Source organism: Vitis vinifera, chromosome 16 (genome assembly GCF_030704535.1).
Source record: "Vitis vinifera cultivar Pinot Noir 40024 chromosome 16, ASM3070453v1".
Lineage (NCBI taxonomy): Eukaryota > Viridiplantae > Streptophyta > Magnoliopsida > Vitales > Vitaceae > Vitis > Vitis vinifera.
Window position 1 is genome coordinate 26,313,559 of NC_081820.1, and position 18,161 is coordinate 26,331,719.

General features: G+C 35.1%; 1 protein-coding gene across 3 annotated transcripts; it reads right to left on the minus strand.

Moving 5' to 3' along the window:
* Positions 1 to 1,249: 1,249 nt before the first annotated feature.
* Positions 1,250 to 17,272, minus strand: LOC100246975 (histone-lysine N-methyltransferase ATX4). Of its 3 annotated transcripts, none has more exons than XM_059733613.1 (23): positions 14,643 to 17,272; positions 14,440 to 14,495; positions 14,135 to 14,345; positions 13,106 to 13,231; positions 12,941 to 13,009; positions 12,769 to 12,837; positions 12,550 to 12,641; positions 12,316 to 12,408; positions 10,538 to 10,673; positions 9,344 to 9,449; positions 9,112 to 9,211; positions 6,500 to 6,624; positions 5,953 to 6,098; positions 5,265 to 5,369; positions 4,463 to 4,527; positions 4,072 to 4,285; positions 3,392 to 3,478; positions 3,224 to 3,280; positions 3,036 to 3,125; positions 2,408 to 2,494; positions 2,216 to 2,290; positions 1,909 to 2,009; positions 1,250 to 1,624 (listed from the first exon to the last, which is right to left on the minus strand). In XM_059733613.1, exons 1-23 carry the CDS (start codon positions 15,534 to 15,536, stop codon positions 1,534 to 1,536), a joined length of 3,195 nt encoding a protein of 1,064 aa, XP_059589596.1. In that variant the 5' UTR covers positions 15,537 to 17,272; the 3' UTR covers positions 1,250 to 1,533. The 3 variants fall into 3 exon arrangements, with proteins under 3 accessions (XP_059589596.1, XP_010662976.1, XP_059589594.1); XM_010664674.3 differs by having other exon boundaries at positions 14,607 to 17,272; XM_059733611.1 differs by having other exon boundaries at positions 3,224 to 3,313; positions 14,607 to 17,272.
* Between the last annotated feature and the right edge of the window lie 889 nt (positions 17,273 to 18,161).

Consider the following 18,161-nt stretch of genomic DNA (forward strand, 5'->3'; position numbering starts at 1 on the left):
AATTCTTTGCTTTTGTGAAGATACGGAGGAGGATTAACCAGACTGCATGGAGTGTTTTGAAGGCGAGGAAAAGAGAGAGCGCATAATGAGAGAGAAAGCTCTCAAGAGGCCTTTTCTGGAGGAAGATCATCAACAACCCAGAAACATGAATAGGAGGAATGGAACGTTAGTGATTGAAGAAAGGGGTGAAGAAGACAAAGTACCGGAGAAATACGACGGAGAAGAACCTGATAAACTGAGCATAGAGGAAGAAGAAGAGCCTCGGAGGCGGAGGAAAAATGATCTCGAAACTCTTATGGAATTCTTACATGATGAGTTGGACATGCGGTGGAAACTCAGGATGGAGCAGATTGGAGTTCGCCATGAAGAACAGGAACACCAGAGTTTGAATCAGAGTGGAATCAGGGATGATGAAGAAGAGGAGCCATGGACATTGAATGAGGGAGATATTCTCGCAGATTTGAAGGAGATGGGTAAAACCAATTCTGAGAGGAAACCAAGCAGCACGCAGATTGGAGAAGAGAAACCCCGGAAATCGAATAGGAGAAGACAGAGGTTGGCGATCGAAATCAGCGATGATCAAGAATTCGAGCCGAGGAACGATGAAGAGTTCAACCCGAGTGATGAAGACGAGAAACCCAAGAAGAAGAACAAAGTGAATAATAATAATAATAATGAGAAGCAGAAGACGGTGGCTCCTCCGGCGGAGTGGCTCCGACTGTGGAGGTGGGGAAGGAGACCATGGTCTGTGTTGGAATAAAAACTACTTTTATTTTACGAAAATTATTTTTGATAAAATTAAAATAACATAATGTAAGCATAAATTTCCTTGGGAGATTTGTTGAAGTATCAGTTTTTGTAGTGGGGCTGAGATTCATGCTCTTGGAGACCTTTGGCATGTTGATTGATTCTTGATGAATAATCAGTTTTTAATTTCCATGTTTTCAGTTTTTTTTTTTCCCTTGCAATTAGTCAATTTTATTTTCCTGGGAAAAAAGAAGAAAATCTTTAATTGAACTACATATTCATCCATGGGTATTCATGTCTTTCCTGTTTGATGCATGCATGATGGTCTGTATGCATGAGATTTAAAAATGCATGTGCCATGCAAGTTAGACAACATAATGACTCTTAAAGCCCAAACATGAATCTGATTTGTCCAGGGCCCAGCCCAATATTCAGCCCAGGAAGGCTGACCCAGTACTTGGTCCATGCAAATGCCCAATCTCAAAAAGCTGGGAAGAAAATCTAAGAAAATAGAAAATGAGGTTAATATATTGAGAAGGATGTTGGAATCAATATATACACAAATGCCTGGAGACCAATCTATAGCTTTTATTAAAGCTTGAAAGATTATGAGAACAAAATGAAAGATAAAATACAGGCTCATTGTAGAGAGGAAAAGGAAAGAAGAAAGAAGAAAGCAGAATTAGCAAGACGACTGTGTATTAACTCCTTGGGAGAAGGCGATGATAGGGGGTTAGCGTTCCTTGCGGAGAAACAATGGAGTGTTGTGTGTGTATATGTAAATACCTAATTCATGAATTTTCTGCAGTTTGGAGCTTTACACAAACAGGGGACCTTGCATTCGTCCGGCTCATCGGGATCAAACAAGTAGTCATACCTGCAAACACAACACCATACATAGTTTATCACAACACTCTAAACATGTAGTGGCCGGTGTATGTTTTCTTTTATCTGAAGTCTGAATTTGTTTGAAATCTAAACAAGAATTGAGAAAAATGTCACCCAAGATTCAAATTTGCTTTTTGTGTTCAAACAAAATATCTGCAAAAGGACTTCAAAACATACCATTTTTCTCTTGTTTAATTGTCTATGAAAATTCCATTAAATGACACAAAGCACATGCACTGAGAGAGAGAGAGAGAGACAGAGATAGATGCATACGTTAGCTCATCGCCAGCAGCGACATTGGTCTTAGCAATAAGAACAATCCTGCTCTCATCGTCACCCACACTCATGATCCTTGCATAGCAGTTGGGGGCACACTGTTTCATAGAAATATAATTTGGATTAATGAAAAATGCATATAAATTAAAGCAATAAGGCAGATTCAGTTTAAGTCTGGGGAATCATTTGTTGTATTATTTTTTCAACTGTCAAGCTGCCAGGAAATGTTCAGGTAGTTGGAACTATTGGAGGAGGGGCACAAACCTAAACGAAAAACTATCTGATGCGGATAAGAATGACTTACCGAGTGGTTGATTAGGCGGGCAATGTTTCCTTTATCTGTAGCATCGACTACCACTTCTTCACTGATCTTAAAGAGCTGCAAACACAACAATATCAATTTATTTTAATGCTCTCAAGAAAGATGAGGAAATGTAAAAGTTTTGGTTGTTTTTGGTGGTCTTTTTAGAACACAAAGAAAGAGAAAGATTCTCACATAGCAGTCTTTTCCTTCTAATCGGTAGCGCACCTCCCTCATATCTGCAATACTGCGCCTCACTTGTTCACCTCGATATTCAAGAACCTATAGACAAACACACATTGGTTTAAAAATTTATTTTTAACTCAGCTCATTTCCAAAGATCCGGCCCAGGAAAATCCTTAAAAGAGAAAGAAACTAAAATTGAATCAGAAACAAGGGCATGTATCCACAAGCAGTAGTAATCACTAGAAACTGTTTTGCTAAGAGTATGTGTACAGAAAAAAGGAGCATAAATGACTACAACATTATCTTAAATGGAACAGGCAAGCATCAACACGTTTGAGAGCTCCTTTGAAATAGAATGGTTTATTATCTTTTAAATTGGATTTGACATGAGTCAATAGTGTCTTTAATACTGTTCTAGATTAGTTTACTTTACATTTTTAAGACCATTTTCTAGATTCATGAAATGACCGGTATCATTTTTTGTTTCTGACCATCATTTGAAACAAAGTGCATCAAGTTTATAGAGGCTCCATGAGGCTAATGAACTCGAGAATCATTCCTTAACCTTCAGGGGGTAAAAAAGAAACAAAGAAATTTCCTTAGAAACTCTGTAATTTGAACTTTTTAGAGTATGTACCATATCTCCTTCTTGAATAGCTTGTCGTGCAAAGAGGCCCCAGCCATGTATTCCAGATCTACCAAAGCAAACCCTATCATTTTCAGTCCTCTGGAGTCGTGTATGAATGCATACAAAAAAAAAAAAAAATCGTCAATCCAAGAAGTTGATAGGAGGATAATTGCTGAACAGAAATGATGAAAATTTACCTGCAAGTGGTAAAGCCGTTCCCTGAAAGTAGAAAAATTTTTAGGCTCTTCCACTTCCTGTTTGAAGAAAAGAAAAAACCACACGTCACCCTTATAGTGATTTCTATTTGATTGAATGGAGGAAAGGACAATGGATTAGATGTGGTATAACAAAGAGAAGGAATTTACTCTGAATATATTCAAGCTTTCTATTGCACTCAAAGAATGATGGAAGGGGCCCTTGACTTGGTGGGCAATGGCTTCTTCTACTGTCCTCTAGCAATCAGAAAAAGATACAAATGAGAAAATAAAGAGGCCCGTTTTATACCACAATGAAAAATAATTCATTAAAAAATCACAACCAAACAAATAACTTATAATGGTTTTGAGGGAGCAGGAATTGTGACCATTACAGTTATTTTTAACATGGAAGAAAACACAAATGAACTTTACCGAGTAAAGGTGTATATATAAATATCAAATTGAAATATGAATGGCATAACTAATAGCTCTTTTCTCATTACTGAATAATTAATGAAGCATTCAATGAAGGGCTTCGGTCAAAGGAGGTAAAGGATCAAACAGTTCAATATGCTTGAACTATTGGAATAAGTGGTATCCAATTTATCACCAGCAGACAAGGACATGCACAAAATTGATAGAAAAGTCTTAGTTCAGAACTTCTAAAAAGAGCATGTGATATAAAATTGGAGAAAAATGAGAAAGGGGCAACAAAATAGGATTGATTCAATTGAAGAATTGGTGCAGGGCCAGCATATGTAACTATTTAGATGCAAGAGTGGGCTAACAATGAAAGAACCTAGCAAACTGCAAGAGACGAGGAAATATATAACTTTCATTTGAGGTACCTTAGTGTTTGATTTTGATCTTCTAAAAATCCGGCACCTTGCAGCAGAGAAGGGCTCAAACTCGTCAGTTTCCACTGTAGGAATCTGTTGAAGTTCTATCCTGTTGGATGAAATTAACCTTGAACCGGACTTCTTCTTATTTTGGATGAGGCTTTTGGTAGAGAAAACCCCTAGGGGAGTTTGAATGATTAAAACAGTATCAGGATTTGGAGCCCTGCACCAGAAACAAAACCATGAACAGAAAATCTTGATTAGGTTGTGAAAAACACAAGGTAGAGTTGAATCAGCACATGAACCCATCACATCCAACATGTTAGGGTGTCATGTGCATGTGCACGTGTGAGTGTGAGAAAGCTATATTTTCTCACTCACACATGTAAGGATTCAATACCTGTGATAAGCACAATATGAAACCATCTTTGTTATCTGTCTGCCATTTTTCACCAAGCTGTGCAACTGCAATTAGAAGGCATGAAGAAAATGCAATCACTGATCAGCAGAACAATCATCGCCTTGACTCAGAATAAAAGTTTCAACAAGCTATGCAGAGTTCTCTAAACCTAAAATGTAAAAGAACATAAACCCAAAGGCCAGATTTGCATACTGGGTGCTGATATTCCTATCATATGATGACATATGGACACTTGATAAACTTCCATTAAATGCTCATGGAGTAGCATATGAAAGACTTGGGGAATCAGAATGTGTGTGCCTATACACATCACTGCCAAGCTTCAAGATGCAAATAGAAACAATGTTCCAAATATACTTGTGGAAAGCTTCAGTTCTTACAGATAGATCAACGATATGATGGGGAAAAATAAAAAATAAAAAAATAAGGCAGAAATCTGCAGGAGAATCTACCCAAAGTATTGGATACAAACAGAGAAGGAAACTATAAGCAAGAATACATAGTAACACCAATAACACCACCAAAGCCTTACAAGCTTCGTTACCAAGGATTGACATGCCTTTTCAAGTTTTTCCTTTTTCCCATCAATTCCAGAACTTTCACCAAAATGTACCCCGGGTTCACAAAATATGATCAAATAAAGGGATAGAAAAGTATGACGACAAAAAGGAATGCGGCAACTCTGAATTCAAGACACTTCTTTTTGAGATGAAGTACTCTTTAAACTACAGTACTTTAAACCAAAAATGTTATTACAAATAGACAGCAATGAGCATCTCACCTCCATACGATACCCCGCCCTTGATGCACACATTGCATGGTAGTAAGTAGAACACTTGCAACACTGTGTGCATGAACCATGTATTTGCTTACAGATTACGCAAATCTGAATTTCATGAAAACAAGGCAAACTCAGATCACATCAGCTGAAGATTCATGTGCAAGAAAACCAACTCAATATTAAACATCATGCTAACATTTTCAAACTAGAATGAGATTAACTAAACCAGATTCACAATTGCTCACATGATGCATTCTTAGATAATCTTTTCAACTTTTCCATTGGCATAATTCTACATTGCTTAAATAGATAAAAGAGAAATTCACTCTTCAGCTTTAAACAAGAGTCCCCCTTCACATTTTTTTATGGATGAGCATTGTCATCATTTCCTATTGAAACTAATGATAAACCATATTCATAAATATTTGATTTATATCCTAATGAAAGAAGATCAAGATAATATTACAGTATCATACTTTAAAATATAAACTAATAATAATAGTAATAAATTAAAGATTGCAATCCCCAAGAGATACCTAAGGTTCTCGCAATAACTTCCATTTTTTTAGGTAATTTGAAATAAAGAATAAAGAATGGGGAGAAACATGCCAAGATTTTCCCCTACAAAGCAGATGAATAAGAACACGTGTGAAGCAGTTGTGACTAGCAGCTAAAACAGTTGCTTTACCTTTATAAAAGAATTTGATGGAATGCTCAAGATGCCAACAGCAGGCTCCATCTTTTCATCACTTGAGAAAGAAACTTCAGGTTGAAACCAAGCACAAGTGACATGAACCCATAATGTCTCAATATCAGTTGGCTTTAGAGCACCACCTAAGAGAAAGAAATTTAACCACAAAAAAAATCAAAGAATGTTCTTCGTTGTCAGTAACTAAAGTCTCCAAACCAAAGGAAACTCCTGAAAGAAATTCTGGAACTAAGTTATACACATCTTTAAAGGGAAGAAAGCAAAGAGACTATGTAACTTTGATGTTGAAGTAACATCTATATTAGTTAGGATCAACCTAAAAACAATGGAGATTTTACATAGGGAGGGTAAAAAAGGGAAAATGCCAAAACTTCTTGACATGACACCACCAAACAAAGCATCCTTTCCCGGGCATTGTTAAGAAAGAAAACATTATTCATTATAAAACTGCATAAATATAAATGACAAGCAAGTCAAGGTTTAACATTTCTATAACTTGAGATTCCTCTCAATCTTGGGAACATACCTTTTACAGGACAAAGGCAACACTCCCGCTCAACATCAGGTGTTTCACATGCTCTGCAAACCCATGAAGTGAAATCCCGAACATTTCTTGCCCCATAACACTCTTGATGGACGGCTATTTGACATCTGGTATAGAAATTAAAAAAAAAAAAGTAATATAATTCATTTAGTGTTATTGGAGTACTCAAAAAGTAAAATCTCCAGGCAACAAAAAAAATTCTTTGGTTTAACAGCTACATGGGCAGAAGATTGAAGCAATAATAAGAGAGGAGAGTCTGATACATAGACTCTCATTCAGCATTCATCATTCATAATACAATGCAACACATTACCTATCAAATAATAATAATAATACAATGCAGAACATGGGTGTGAAAGCAGAAGACTTGGAGTAAGTACAATATTGCATGGGTTCCACCAAAGAGATATAAAATGTGAAAGATTATCAATAACCTAAAACCATAGTCATTAACTCGTAAAATATATCATGTATTATTTTTCCACTTTTTTGTATCATGTATTGTAAATTTTTTTATATAATGAAAAATAAATAAATAAAAAACATGCATAAATATACTTATCTATTGGAAGATGAACTATAGAGTAATATATATATATATATATATATCCCCAATGGGACTTGAACTTGGAACCTCCCACAAACAACCCCCCCCAACCCTTTACCACTTGAGTCAAGCCTCAAGGGCAACCATAATGTGATATATATTCAATTTTATCATAAAATCTATAAAAATAAACATTTTGGTTAGATATGATTTTTATTTCCAAATTATAACATAGCATATGTACTTACATGTGTTCTAACTTTTCATGTTTGTCATCACTCTTTCTCTACCAAGAAAAGAAAAATTCAAAACAATAATAATAGTAATAATATATTGAGTAAAATATTTTGTTCATCAATTAACATTATTTTCAATGTCCATATTCTAATTATTCAAATAAAAATTCCGCAATATTTATTGTTAGAATATATTTACTTAACTTCCAATATTGTCTTTGACAACAAGAATATAATTTTTTTTATGTAGGATTATTTAAACTATTTCACTCCCTTTTATGATAGATTTTTAACCTTTTTGTACATTTTAAACAATTAATATACCAACGTTTTTAAAAAATTAAATTAAATTTTATTTTTCTTAAAAATTATGAAAAATAGTTGAAGTTGAAGTTGGATGTATTATTGTATCGTAGTACTGTATATCATATCATGTATCATATAAATATCATAAGAGTACAATTATAAGCAAAGTTTGAAATATCGGTAAATACAGATATATCGGTATTTAGATTTTATAGATATATCGAAAACATCAAAGAAATATCAATGGATATTTTGACAAAAATATCAGTGAAGTGAAAATTATTCAAAATTCATGGGAATGCTTGAAAAAAACTCTAAAAAATTATAAAATAAGCAAAAATATATTTTTAAAGTTATTTTATAAGTATAATTGATATAAGTACTATTAATAGTAATATTTATCAAATTTTTATAAAAAATTAGTTTAAATTCTTTTAATATATTTATATTAAAAATTTTAAAAATACTTTTATTAAAACATGTTTTATTACATTTTAAATAAAAAATTAAATTGATTTATATAAAATATTTTATTTGAAATTTAATTTCTAAAATATTATTACAAATATGTGGTGACAAATTTTTTCTATTAATATTAATTTATTTAAATAATTAAAATTATTAATAATTTATCTTATCAAATTAATTTTAATTTATAAAATATTACGACTTCATTAAAAAATTTTATATTGTAGCAAATTTTGAGTATAATTATGTTTTAAATATTTTAAAATAAAAACATTTAAAATTAAATGGATAAATAAATAAATAAAATTAAGAGTAAAGTGATAGTAAATTTTTAAAATAAAATATAAAAAGATATATTAAATTTAAAATAAAAGATGTATTAAAAATAAATAATTTAAAAGTTGATAAATTAAAAAAAAAAAAAAAACTTTCAAAAAATCGACGATTTTTTGTCGATTTTTTTCGCCGATATTTCGGCGATTTTGCCAAAATTTTAGCCAATTGATAATCGGTACCCGATATTGTTTCGGACCCCGTCGATATCCGATATTTCGCTGATATTTTGGCCAAAAAAACCGACATTTCAATCCTTGCTTATAAGAAATTAAATATTTCAATGCATATCAATTTCCATTAAAAATGTATTGTATCATTGTTTCACATCTTGTATTATAAGTTTTTAACAACTATGCTTGAAGCCATCTAATCCACTATGTTATTTACCTCATTGAAGTTTTGAGAGCTGCCACTATTGTAAACAAGCTGGAGGTTAGGACTCTGTCCAACTCACCCCTGCTAGGACATACTTGAAGGGACCAGTAGCGGGAAGCAGGAAGACTGTCAACATGCTAGGAACATGTACACAGCACACAATCCAAAATTACGAGATTGCAATACCTCTATACCCTAATAAACTCATTGGACGCTTACAATGATTATCCCAAGTCATTGTGCTTCTGCAATATGTTCAGTTATTGTGCTGAAGGACCATTATGAAACTAGCTACTCAGACACAAGATAATCTAAATTGACAATACCTGTTGCATATAATAATTTTGTTGTAGTCCCAATCTTCAACCCATCTACATACAGCACATCGTTCTGTTGTCCACCTAGCATGAACAGGCTCATATTTTTCTGTCACAACGGAAGTAGGAATGCAATCAGTTGATTCATCGGTGACAGCAGCTTCTAAAGTATCTCTGCTGCAAATGCAGCTAAAAGAACCATCATGTCCAATATTAAAAATGCATAATAAAAGACCTATACCTTGCAAAAAAGTAAGCAACTTCTGTCTTCGTTCTCTTATAGAAGGTCGTTTAGGAGGGTTAACAGCAAGAAAACTATTATCATGATACTCTGCAACCTGCAGCATCTGCACAGTCAAATAAGATTGTATTGGAAATCACATATGTACGATGCCATATATTGAAAATCAGTACAATTTCGGCTATATGCAATCATAGTAGAAGAAAATACACAAGAAACAAAAAATGTACTTATTCAGCAAGTTCTCCCATATCAAGAAGACGGAAATTCATATCAACCATAAGAGTACAAAAGAATATGAGAGAGAATATCTCTGCATGAAAACAGAAACCCTAACCGATAAAATTACACAAAATACCCCAATAATTTATCCTTGCCCCTTAGGCCTAGAAGTTCAATTAATATGAGAATGCAAGATTCCTAGTAAGGGGGGTTGAGGTAAGAGAGAAGAGTATGAAACATTTCCCTAATCACTAAGATAATCACTTATAATTTGTAATGAACAAAAAAAATGAAATATGCCATATGCTTATCAAAAAAAGAAAGGAAAAGATGAACTGTTCACCCAACAGTTTCCAGTCCCCCACAGGCAGCTCGACTGAAAGATGCTCCAATTCCCATATGAGAGGTCTCAGGTTCGAGCACTAAGCTCTACCAAATACATGGTTCTAGGGCAAGGGGTTGTGCATCCAAAATTTTCCCCATCCTTCAAAGCAGCCTAGAGGATTTCCATCTTATTGGGGGAAAAAATCTCTCAACAGTTTCATCTAAAACCTAGTGGTTCCCCATTCCTCTTGAATCAACATTAGACTTCATGTAGCTACATCCAAGACTAAGCCTTTACCAAGATAATAGCGTCTCCAATTATGTTTGCAACAGAACTTGATATGGGGAAGACATTTGCAAATGCTGATGGAGAAGTTAAAAATTAGGACATCAAAATAAAATAAATAAATAAATAAAAAAAGAAAGAAAGAAAAGTCTGAGGCTTAATAAGAAACATTGTCAAAAGGGGGGAGTTTTTTTTTTCCCTTGAGTTTCAAGTTTTTGAAAAAAATGATAAAAAGATGTTATGAATATTAGTTACTAATATACAAAGCTACTCTTCTCCATAAAAGAAATGCATTTAAGCATACTGAGACAGACTACAGGGGATAATAAAATTAGCAATAAAAAAATTAGTGTAACACGAACCCATTGCTCCAATGACAACATGGAACCTTTTACCCTAACACTTGTCTTCCAATTTTTCCCTTTGGAACCTGTGTGACGCTCCCATTCAGTAAGTGATTGCTTTTCCATCCCGCATGACCCACACTTGCACACAACTCTGAAAAGAAAAGAAAATATGAAGTTAATGGAAGCTCATTGATCAATCTTATTTGAACAATAACATATGTGTATATAAACATACAAGAGAAAGAAATAGAAGCAATTATCTATTTCTATGATCCATGTCTAAATGTAATCATTGCTAAATTAACTATTTTAGCCAAAAATAATTCTCAAATTATCCCCAAATTTCTCATATAGCTAAATCATCAATTTCAAACCACTTGCCAAAATTCATAGAAAAAATGTAGACTCAGTTCTAAAGCAATGACAGTATTCTTTACAAAGTTACAAACATGCACTGGTATTCTCAATTTCCACTCTGCCAAAATTCATAATAAAGAAATGTAGTCTAAGTTCTAAAGCAATAACAGTATTCTCAATTTCTTTCCTGAATTGTCTGCCAAATATCCTAGAATCCAGATACTTTCAGACTCCAAAAGCAAACCTCACATTCCTGAAAATAACTATGAAAGCACCACAAGGGACTATTATAAGCCAAATTAAAGGTGATTCCAAGAAAAGAGCAAAAGTAGATTTATATTAATTAATGTAATATTTTTCAACTATGACACAAAAAAAAAAAAGAAAAAGAAAAACTCCCTAGTTATTATGTCAATAAAATTTGACAGCCATATTACGGAAAAAAAAAAAAGTATCCCCTCCAAAATAGATTTTTCTTTTCTTTTTTAAAATGGTTTCCTCCAATGTGGATTCTATATCCAACTAATTAATAAGGAGCTCTGCATAACTAGGTCAGTTAATGTGAAACCCCCATGTCAAATTGCAGGTCTTAGTTTCATTAATTCCAATAACAAGGCAACAAGTATCACCATCAAAAGTTTTAAGGGGTGGGGGGATGACCAGATCCCCATTTGGATTGGGAATTAACGCATGCTTGCAACAGAGATTCCAATTGCTAAATTCTTGTGGAATAGATTCTTGGATTTTCCATTTGGCAATAGCCCGCTGTAACAAATAGAATATCTAATTACAAAATAAGTAGTCAAGCTCATTCTTTTATGGTCAACATTTTCTGTGGGTTCATGGAATCAAATCAGGAACCCTCCGCCCCCATCTCAAATTTTGCCACCTGAGGCCCCAGGGCCACAAAACAAGTGTATGGCATCAGGAGATGTTGCAAATCCCAAACCCATGTAACCAATGAACAAGGCAAAATAAGAAAGAACAGGAGGAACTTATATAAGAATCCGTTTGCATATGTTGGCTTGCTGAAGGACATATTAAACCCTTGGGGTAAGGAGGATTAACTAAATACATCAGCATGTTGGATTCAGAAATACGTGTACAAGCTCAATCAGGTTATGAGATGATGAGACTATGACTTCAAACTTAATCAGCACATTCTCTTTCAGATTTGAGCACAGGCTTATGTTCAGAAATAAGATCAACATGCTAGCTAAGCATTTAACACTATCCAGTGATGGTAAAAAGCTCCCTCCATCAAAACATAAATGAGGGGAAAAATGAAATAAAGCTCAATAGAGTGGAAAAAAAAATTATTTCTTTCCTATGAAAAATTGCAGCCTACACAATTTTTTTTTTTTTTTTTGATAGGTAAATAAGTAATGTATTAAAAAGCAAGGAGATATAGCCTACACAAAATTATTGATGCTTACAAATGAATGCTTGGGAAATATATGCCTTCCACACCCGAGCAAGTAACTGTAACCTTGTTAGGCAGCACTAATTGACTGTTGTTTTTGTTGCATCTGTATTGAAAATTCTACCATTGTTAAACATCCAATACGCATTTGAATGCTACATAGCTGGCAAATGAACTAGTAATAGAAAGCAAAAAAATGAATAGATAAATAAGGAAAGGCAAAAAAGGGAGATAGAAAAAGACTTACTTGACTTTAGGCTGCCATCTTTCTGAATCTGACAATTCAAAATTAAACTTTGCTTTGCAAGCAGGGCAGTAATAATCAGTAGCCCCAAGATTCTAAAAAAGGAAATAACTCAGTCAGAGAAGTCTACAATTTTTTCCTTCATGCACTTAAAAATGATAAGTGGTTGTGGTAAAAAAAACAAAAGAATAATGTTTGGAGATGGAACTGTGATGAGCCAACCTTGAAAAGTTTACTGGAAATTTTACCACACTCTGCATGCACCCAAACTTTGCAACCATCACAGCGCACCTGATTCATTGTTGGAATCCAACAATAGATTAATTAGACAACATTAGCTAACTCTAAACAGAAAAAATAATCGCAATCTCTAGTTGGATTGTCAGACTCCCACCCAAGTCCCACTGTCTGATTGATTCTGCATCTTCTTGCATATGCCACAATACTGTTTGGATTTTAACAACTGCAACAAGAATTCATATATTCATTAACAATACAGAATATCCAGAATAGAGAGCTTATGAAAAGAAAACCACCGCAAAAAGCAACTAGTACAGACCCTATCACAGGTTTTACATAGAAAACGGCCTTTAGGAGTCAAAACTTTCATTTTCTTTGTACTTTTAAGAGGAATTCTCAAGCCGCAGCCATCACAAGACCATGTGTCCTTCTTCCTAAATACATCCTGCAGAGAGAAACTACATTGGATGAAAACTAAAGGTTGAGAGAACCAATTTCACAACAACAGAAAAAAGATCAATAAAAAAAAAAACCTTTACTTTTAATCCACAAGTTAAAACCACAATGTTATAGAAAGGCCCATCATCATGCCCAGTATCCATTACTAAACTTAGTTCTACAAATGTCGTCTCATAGTTAATACTTTTGGGAAGGTTGCTCAAACATTCCTGCCGTAACATACGATATGCGAGACAGGGTAGCTCATGTTAGGTGTAGGTATGTGCTAAGCAATAGATTCATCCAATAATTAAATATTAGGATGGGGTGACATGGATAACTAGTCAAGTGTCAAATAGTTCACATAGTCCCCCATTTCTACATGAAGGAAATTCTTGTCTTCATTGAATGCAACCTACTTTGTTAGAAAGGGGTATCTCATTCATTCTCAAACAATCCTATAAAAGAGAAAGAGATTATGAAACTGATTAGGGGAACATGGGCAGAGTCAGGAATGAGATATAGGGGGGCCAAAATGAAAGAGATTAATTTCAGGGAGCAAAAATAAGTTAAAAAGCAAGATTTGGCTCACTGGGTGTTTTGTTTCTCTCTTAAACTGAGGTTACAGAATCAAAGCAAGATAAATTTTTTATTTTCCAGGGAGGGCATGTGCCCCCTCTGAGCCCCACTTAAATCCGCCAGTGCAGGGGAACTTATAGTAAATTAGGAATTTGTTCCACTCTTCCTTCACTGAAACACTGTTGTTGGATACATGTCTGAAAACAAAATGCTAAATGCATCCAACAATACCCAAACCCATGCCATGTCAAACATAATTACGTTGCACATTTCAAAGTTTCCACATAAAACAAATAGACAATAAAAGAAAAAAATTCCTGACACCACTTGCCTGGTCCTGAGAATCGCATTCTTGATCCTGATTCGAACCAGTAGCCTCTTGGATCCCTCTAGTGGATTCAAGATAATTGGGTTTCCCAGAAGCCACATTTATATCCTCTGTCAGCTTCTCAATAAAACCATTTTCTGCAAGAAATGCCTCCTCTATAGCTGTCCGAAAATCACTGGGCTTACAATCATTCAAGTCACTTTGTCCCTGGAACCTGAACATAACAGGTTTTACCTAATCACATGCCCAAAAAAACAACTTTCTAATAACAAAAGAACAATCTATGCATGAATCCAACAATTACACACCTTTCTACATTATCTATGAATGAAAATATCATCCCACGCTTAATCCACCCATAATCCTGCTTGTCATCATTTTAAAAAAAATCATAATAAATAATCATATTCTTATTAACAAAATAAAACAAGCCCATAAATACCAGAACAACTTCAATATATAAATTAAAACTCACTCGACTCCCATTTCCAGAATAGCCAAAGAACATTACACAAACTGCGCCAGCAATACATGAACTCAAAACTTGCCCGGGTGCTTGCGAGGTTGGATCAATGACAATGGCAGGCCAGAAAGGATCCTTCTTCCCCGACTTCGCCCATACTATATCACCTGAAATAAACTCCTCTAACCTACTACCACCTTTACTCTCTCTATCGACTCTTCCCAAACCGAACTTTTCCTCAACTTCGTCAGTTGGATACCGCTCGACCTCTGCCAATTGCTCATGCAGAGAAGTAAGTGAACTGCGCGAACTGGAATACTTCTTCTTGGTACCAACATTCTTAAACCCAACATACCCCATTTCATCTCCGTCTTCTTGACACAATGCCGAGAATTTTCTACATTGGTGTCCAAATTTACCCTCATTTAGCCCCTTTTTCACACTCTGTTTCGGGGTTTTGGAACAAGGTTTTTCTTTTTCCGGTTCGAAATCCTCATCTAGAATGATCTCACGAGCATTGGGTTTGCTCTCTTTCCTCCAATTATCAAGAATTGAATCGTTGAATCGAGATGGGAGTACCTGAACTCGTCCCCTTGACGTCCTCACCAGCGGCGGCCGGTGAACCTGAGCCGCACGATTCATAGCTCCCACGCCGTCTCCGTCCTTGGATTTCGACACCACCTCGCCGGCGCAGGTTGAAATCTCCGTGCACCACGACGCCTCCACATCTCCGACGTGACCGCCGAATATCCGTTGAAGGCCGTACCCGCTCAACGGAATTATCCCCGCTGCGACGTCCCCGAGCAGATTCAGAGGGAAATAACCATTCATCTTACGCTTCTTCTTCGCCGCCGGCGACTCATCGTCGTCCGCCGCCGAGTGGCCGAGTCTGCATCGTTTCATACTCGGCATTTTCGATTTCAAATTGCGCTTAATTATCATTGTTCCCCCCCCAACCAAATCCTATTCGAATTCCCAACAAAACCCCAAATTTCCCAAAACCCTAATCCCAAACCAACCCTCCAAGACCATAGAAAATTTCTCCACAATTCCTCCGACCCAGAAAACAGCGACCCAGATTCACCACAAAAGCCAATTTCCCCGCGAAAATTCACGCGAGAAAAATGCTGTTTGGCGGGATCGAAAATAGGGATCTCACCCCAGACGACGAAGAAGATGAAGAACAAGAAGAAGCAGAAGAAGAGAGAGAAAAAGAGAAAGAGAAAATAAATTCCATCAATACATATATTATAATTATACTAATTAAAAAAAAACAAAAAAACCCTCCAAAAAAATATTCAATTTTTTTCCTAATTTTTTCAGAAATCTCAGAGAGAGAAAGTTGAAGAGAAAGAGGTGGTGTTTGGGCGGTTTATCCTAGTATAAAGCTAAAAACTTAAGCCTTAGGTGGTCAGAGACCAAGCAATGGTGACCATTTGGTTCAGCCATGGTCTGAGTCTTAGTTGGTTTTATGGCCTTGTCTTCATGGCTTTGATTGCAGACGGATAGAGGGATGAGTAAGCTCCAAGAAAGTTGGAAAATAATTTGAGATGGAAATTTTTTAAATACAAAAAAAGAAATTTTCCTTTTTTATTGTTGGGTTTGTTTTTTTTTTTTTTTTAATTTTTGAATTTGAGGGTGGGAGCTTGGAGAACTTAATTTCAGTAGCTTGTTCATTTAAGTTCATTTTATCAATCACTTGGTCTACAATTCAATGCAATGTTGCCCAATTTCATTCTCTTAACGTATGATTTTACGTTATCTTCACTCCTAGTACTTCAATCTTCTGAAATTTTCGGGTTCCGGCAAGCTCGGAATGCTAAAAGAGATTTTTGGGTGGCATTTGAGATTGTTAATGGGTAAGTTTCAGAAATATAGAAGTTTATTTGAATATTTCTGCAAGTTTGGAGCTGAAATTTTATGATTTTTCCCTCGGGTTAGTGTTTTTTGGTCGCATTTTGGGCTGTAATAGGTTGGCGCGGGTGTGCTGAGATGGGTTTATGAATTTTCAATTTTGTGTTATTTCCCCTGTTTGGATGCTGAGAATTTAGTTGCATTTTAGGCTATACTTTGACTTTAGTTACAGGGAAAAGAAAATCTAGTGCTGATGGTGGGAAGTCTTTTGACATCAGAGACAGGGTAGAAAACGAGGAGGAAGAAGGGGCTTAACAGAGGCACCCATATCAAATGTAATGGAGTGGAGACGGGGCTAGGGACAAAAGAGTCATTTCATCTTACCGATAAATCACCGGAAAAGTTTTGGCACGATAAATGGTCTGATCACAAGCCCATGAGCTCCCTGAATGCGTGATATCACGGTAGCTAGACCACTGATTCTGTACGCATGACGACCCAAATCCTCTCAACAGTTTGTCATCAGGTGATTTATGATCAAATTTGACCAATTTTCGGGTTTCTAGGAAACCGATTATAATTTTGGTACATTTTGTCATATGGGCTTGGAGAAAGGTAAGAGGTTTCTGCTCTGATACACATGTAGAAGAAGCCAAGAAGATGGGGCTTCTCAGGGCAGGAAAATATGGGCATGGAGACGAGGTTAGCCTCAAAAAGGCCCCCCTTCTACCATTTTTCGGGCTCTATGATGATCGATGCTAGACTCTTGAGGCCCCTCCCTTCTAGAGCTACGCCAATCCAAAAGATGCCGTAGAAGGAAGAGTCGAATAAATTTCTAAGTTGAAAACGTGGGTTTTGGTAAGGAGGATCGAGGAAAAAAAGTACCGATGATATATCTATAGAGAGAGAGAGAGAGAGAGAGATAGAGAGTTGTATTTAAAAGAAATCGTTTATATAAACTATATACTAAAATTATATAGTATAGTTTAGGAATATGATTTTTGGTATATGATCATGGCTCGACAAATCCTCCAGTTTTTTTTGGGTTCAAGGAGCTCTTGGGTATTAATATTTCATAAATTTCATGTGGATTCCTGGGGATCGATGGAAGGATGGAGGAATATTTGTGGGACGATGGATCATTTTTACCATGTAGTCCCATTAAGTGGAGTTAGTTTGCTTGTGAATAAGGGTGTTTTTAGTAAATTTACATTGAAAAGTACACAATTCTAAGGTCAAACTTGCAAAATTCAACTGCGGTCCTTGGGTTTGGTTTATTAGGTACTAAATAGGCTTATATTTGTGATTGGGTTGGTTTTGCATTAGGCCCGTTTACTGGGCCTGCCAAGCAGCCCAATTTGAAAGTAACTGAAATTTATTAACTGAAATTTTTGTTTTTGAAAAAAGATAACGTAAAGAAAATCACTCTCTCATATCCAAAACTGAGATGATTACATTTGGGAGGGACATAAATTTGTAAGTCTTGATTTGCTTTTATTCATCTTTTAAAATGATTTTTTTTTTACTTTATTTATAAATATAATCTAATTTCTTAAAGATTATTTCGAAAGCTTTAATTTCAATTTGTATAATCAAATTTTAAGATAATTAAATATTAGAATAAGAATAAAATTTAATGTGAAATCACTAAATTTAACCAAATACTAAAATAGGAATATAATATTGGAATTTATTTATGAAAATGTCATTTAC

What these genes read in the sequence shown, in the direction of transcription:
- LOC100246975 (XM_059733611.1), bottom strand. Translation starts at nt 15,536, where the DNA reads ATGATAATTAAGCGCAATTTGAAATCGAAAATGCCGAGTATGAAACGA. An exon ending in ATTCTGGAAATGGGAGTCGA is followed by an intron (nt 14,496 to 14,606) that starts GTGAGTTTTAAT and finishes GATGACAAGCAG; the next exon opens with GATTATGGGTGGATTAAGCG. An exon ending in AACGGCTTTACCACTTGCAG is followed by an intron (nt 3,126 to 3,223) that starts GTAAATTTTCAT and finishes ACACGACTCCAG; the next exon opens with AGGACTGAAAATGATAGGGT.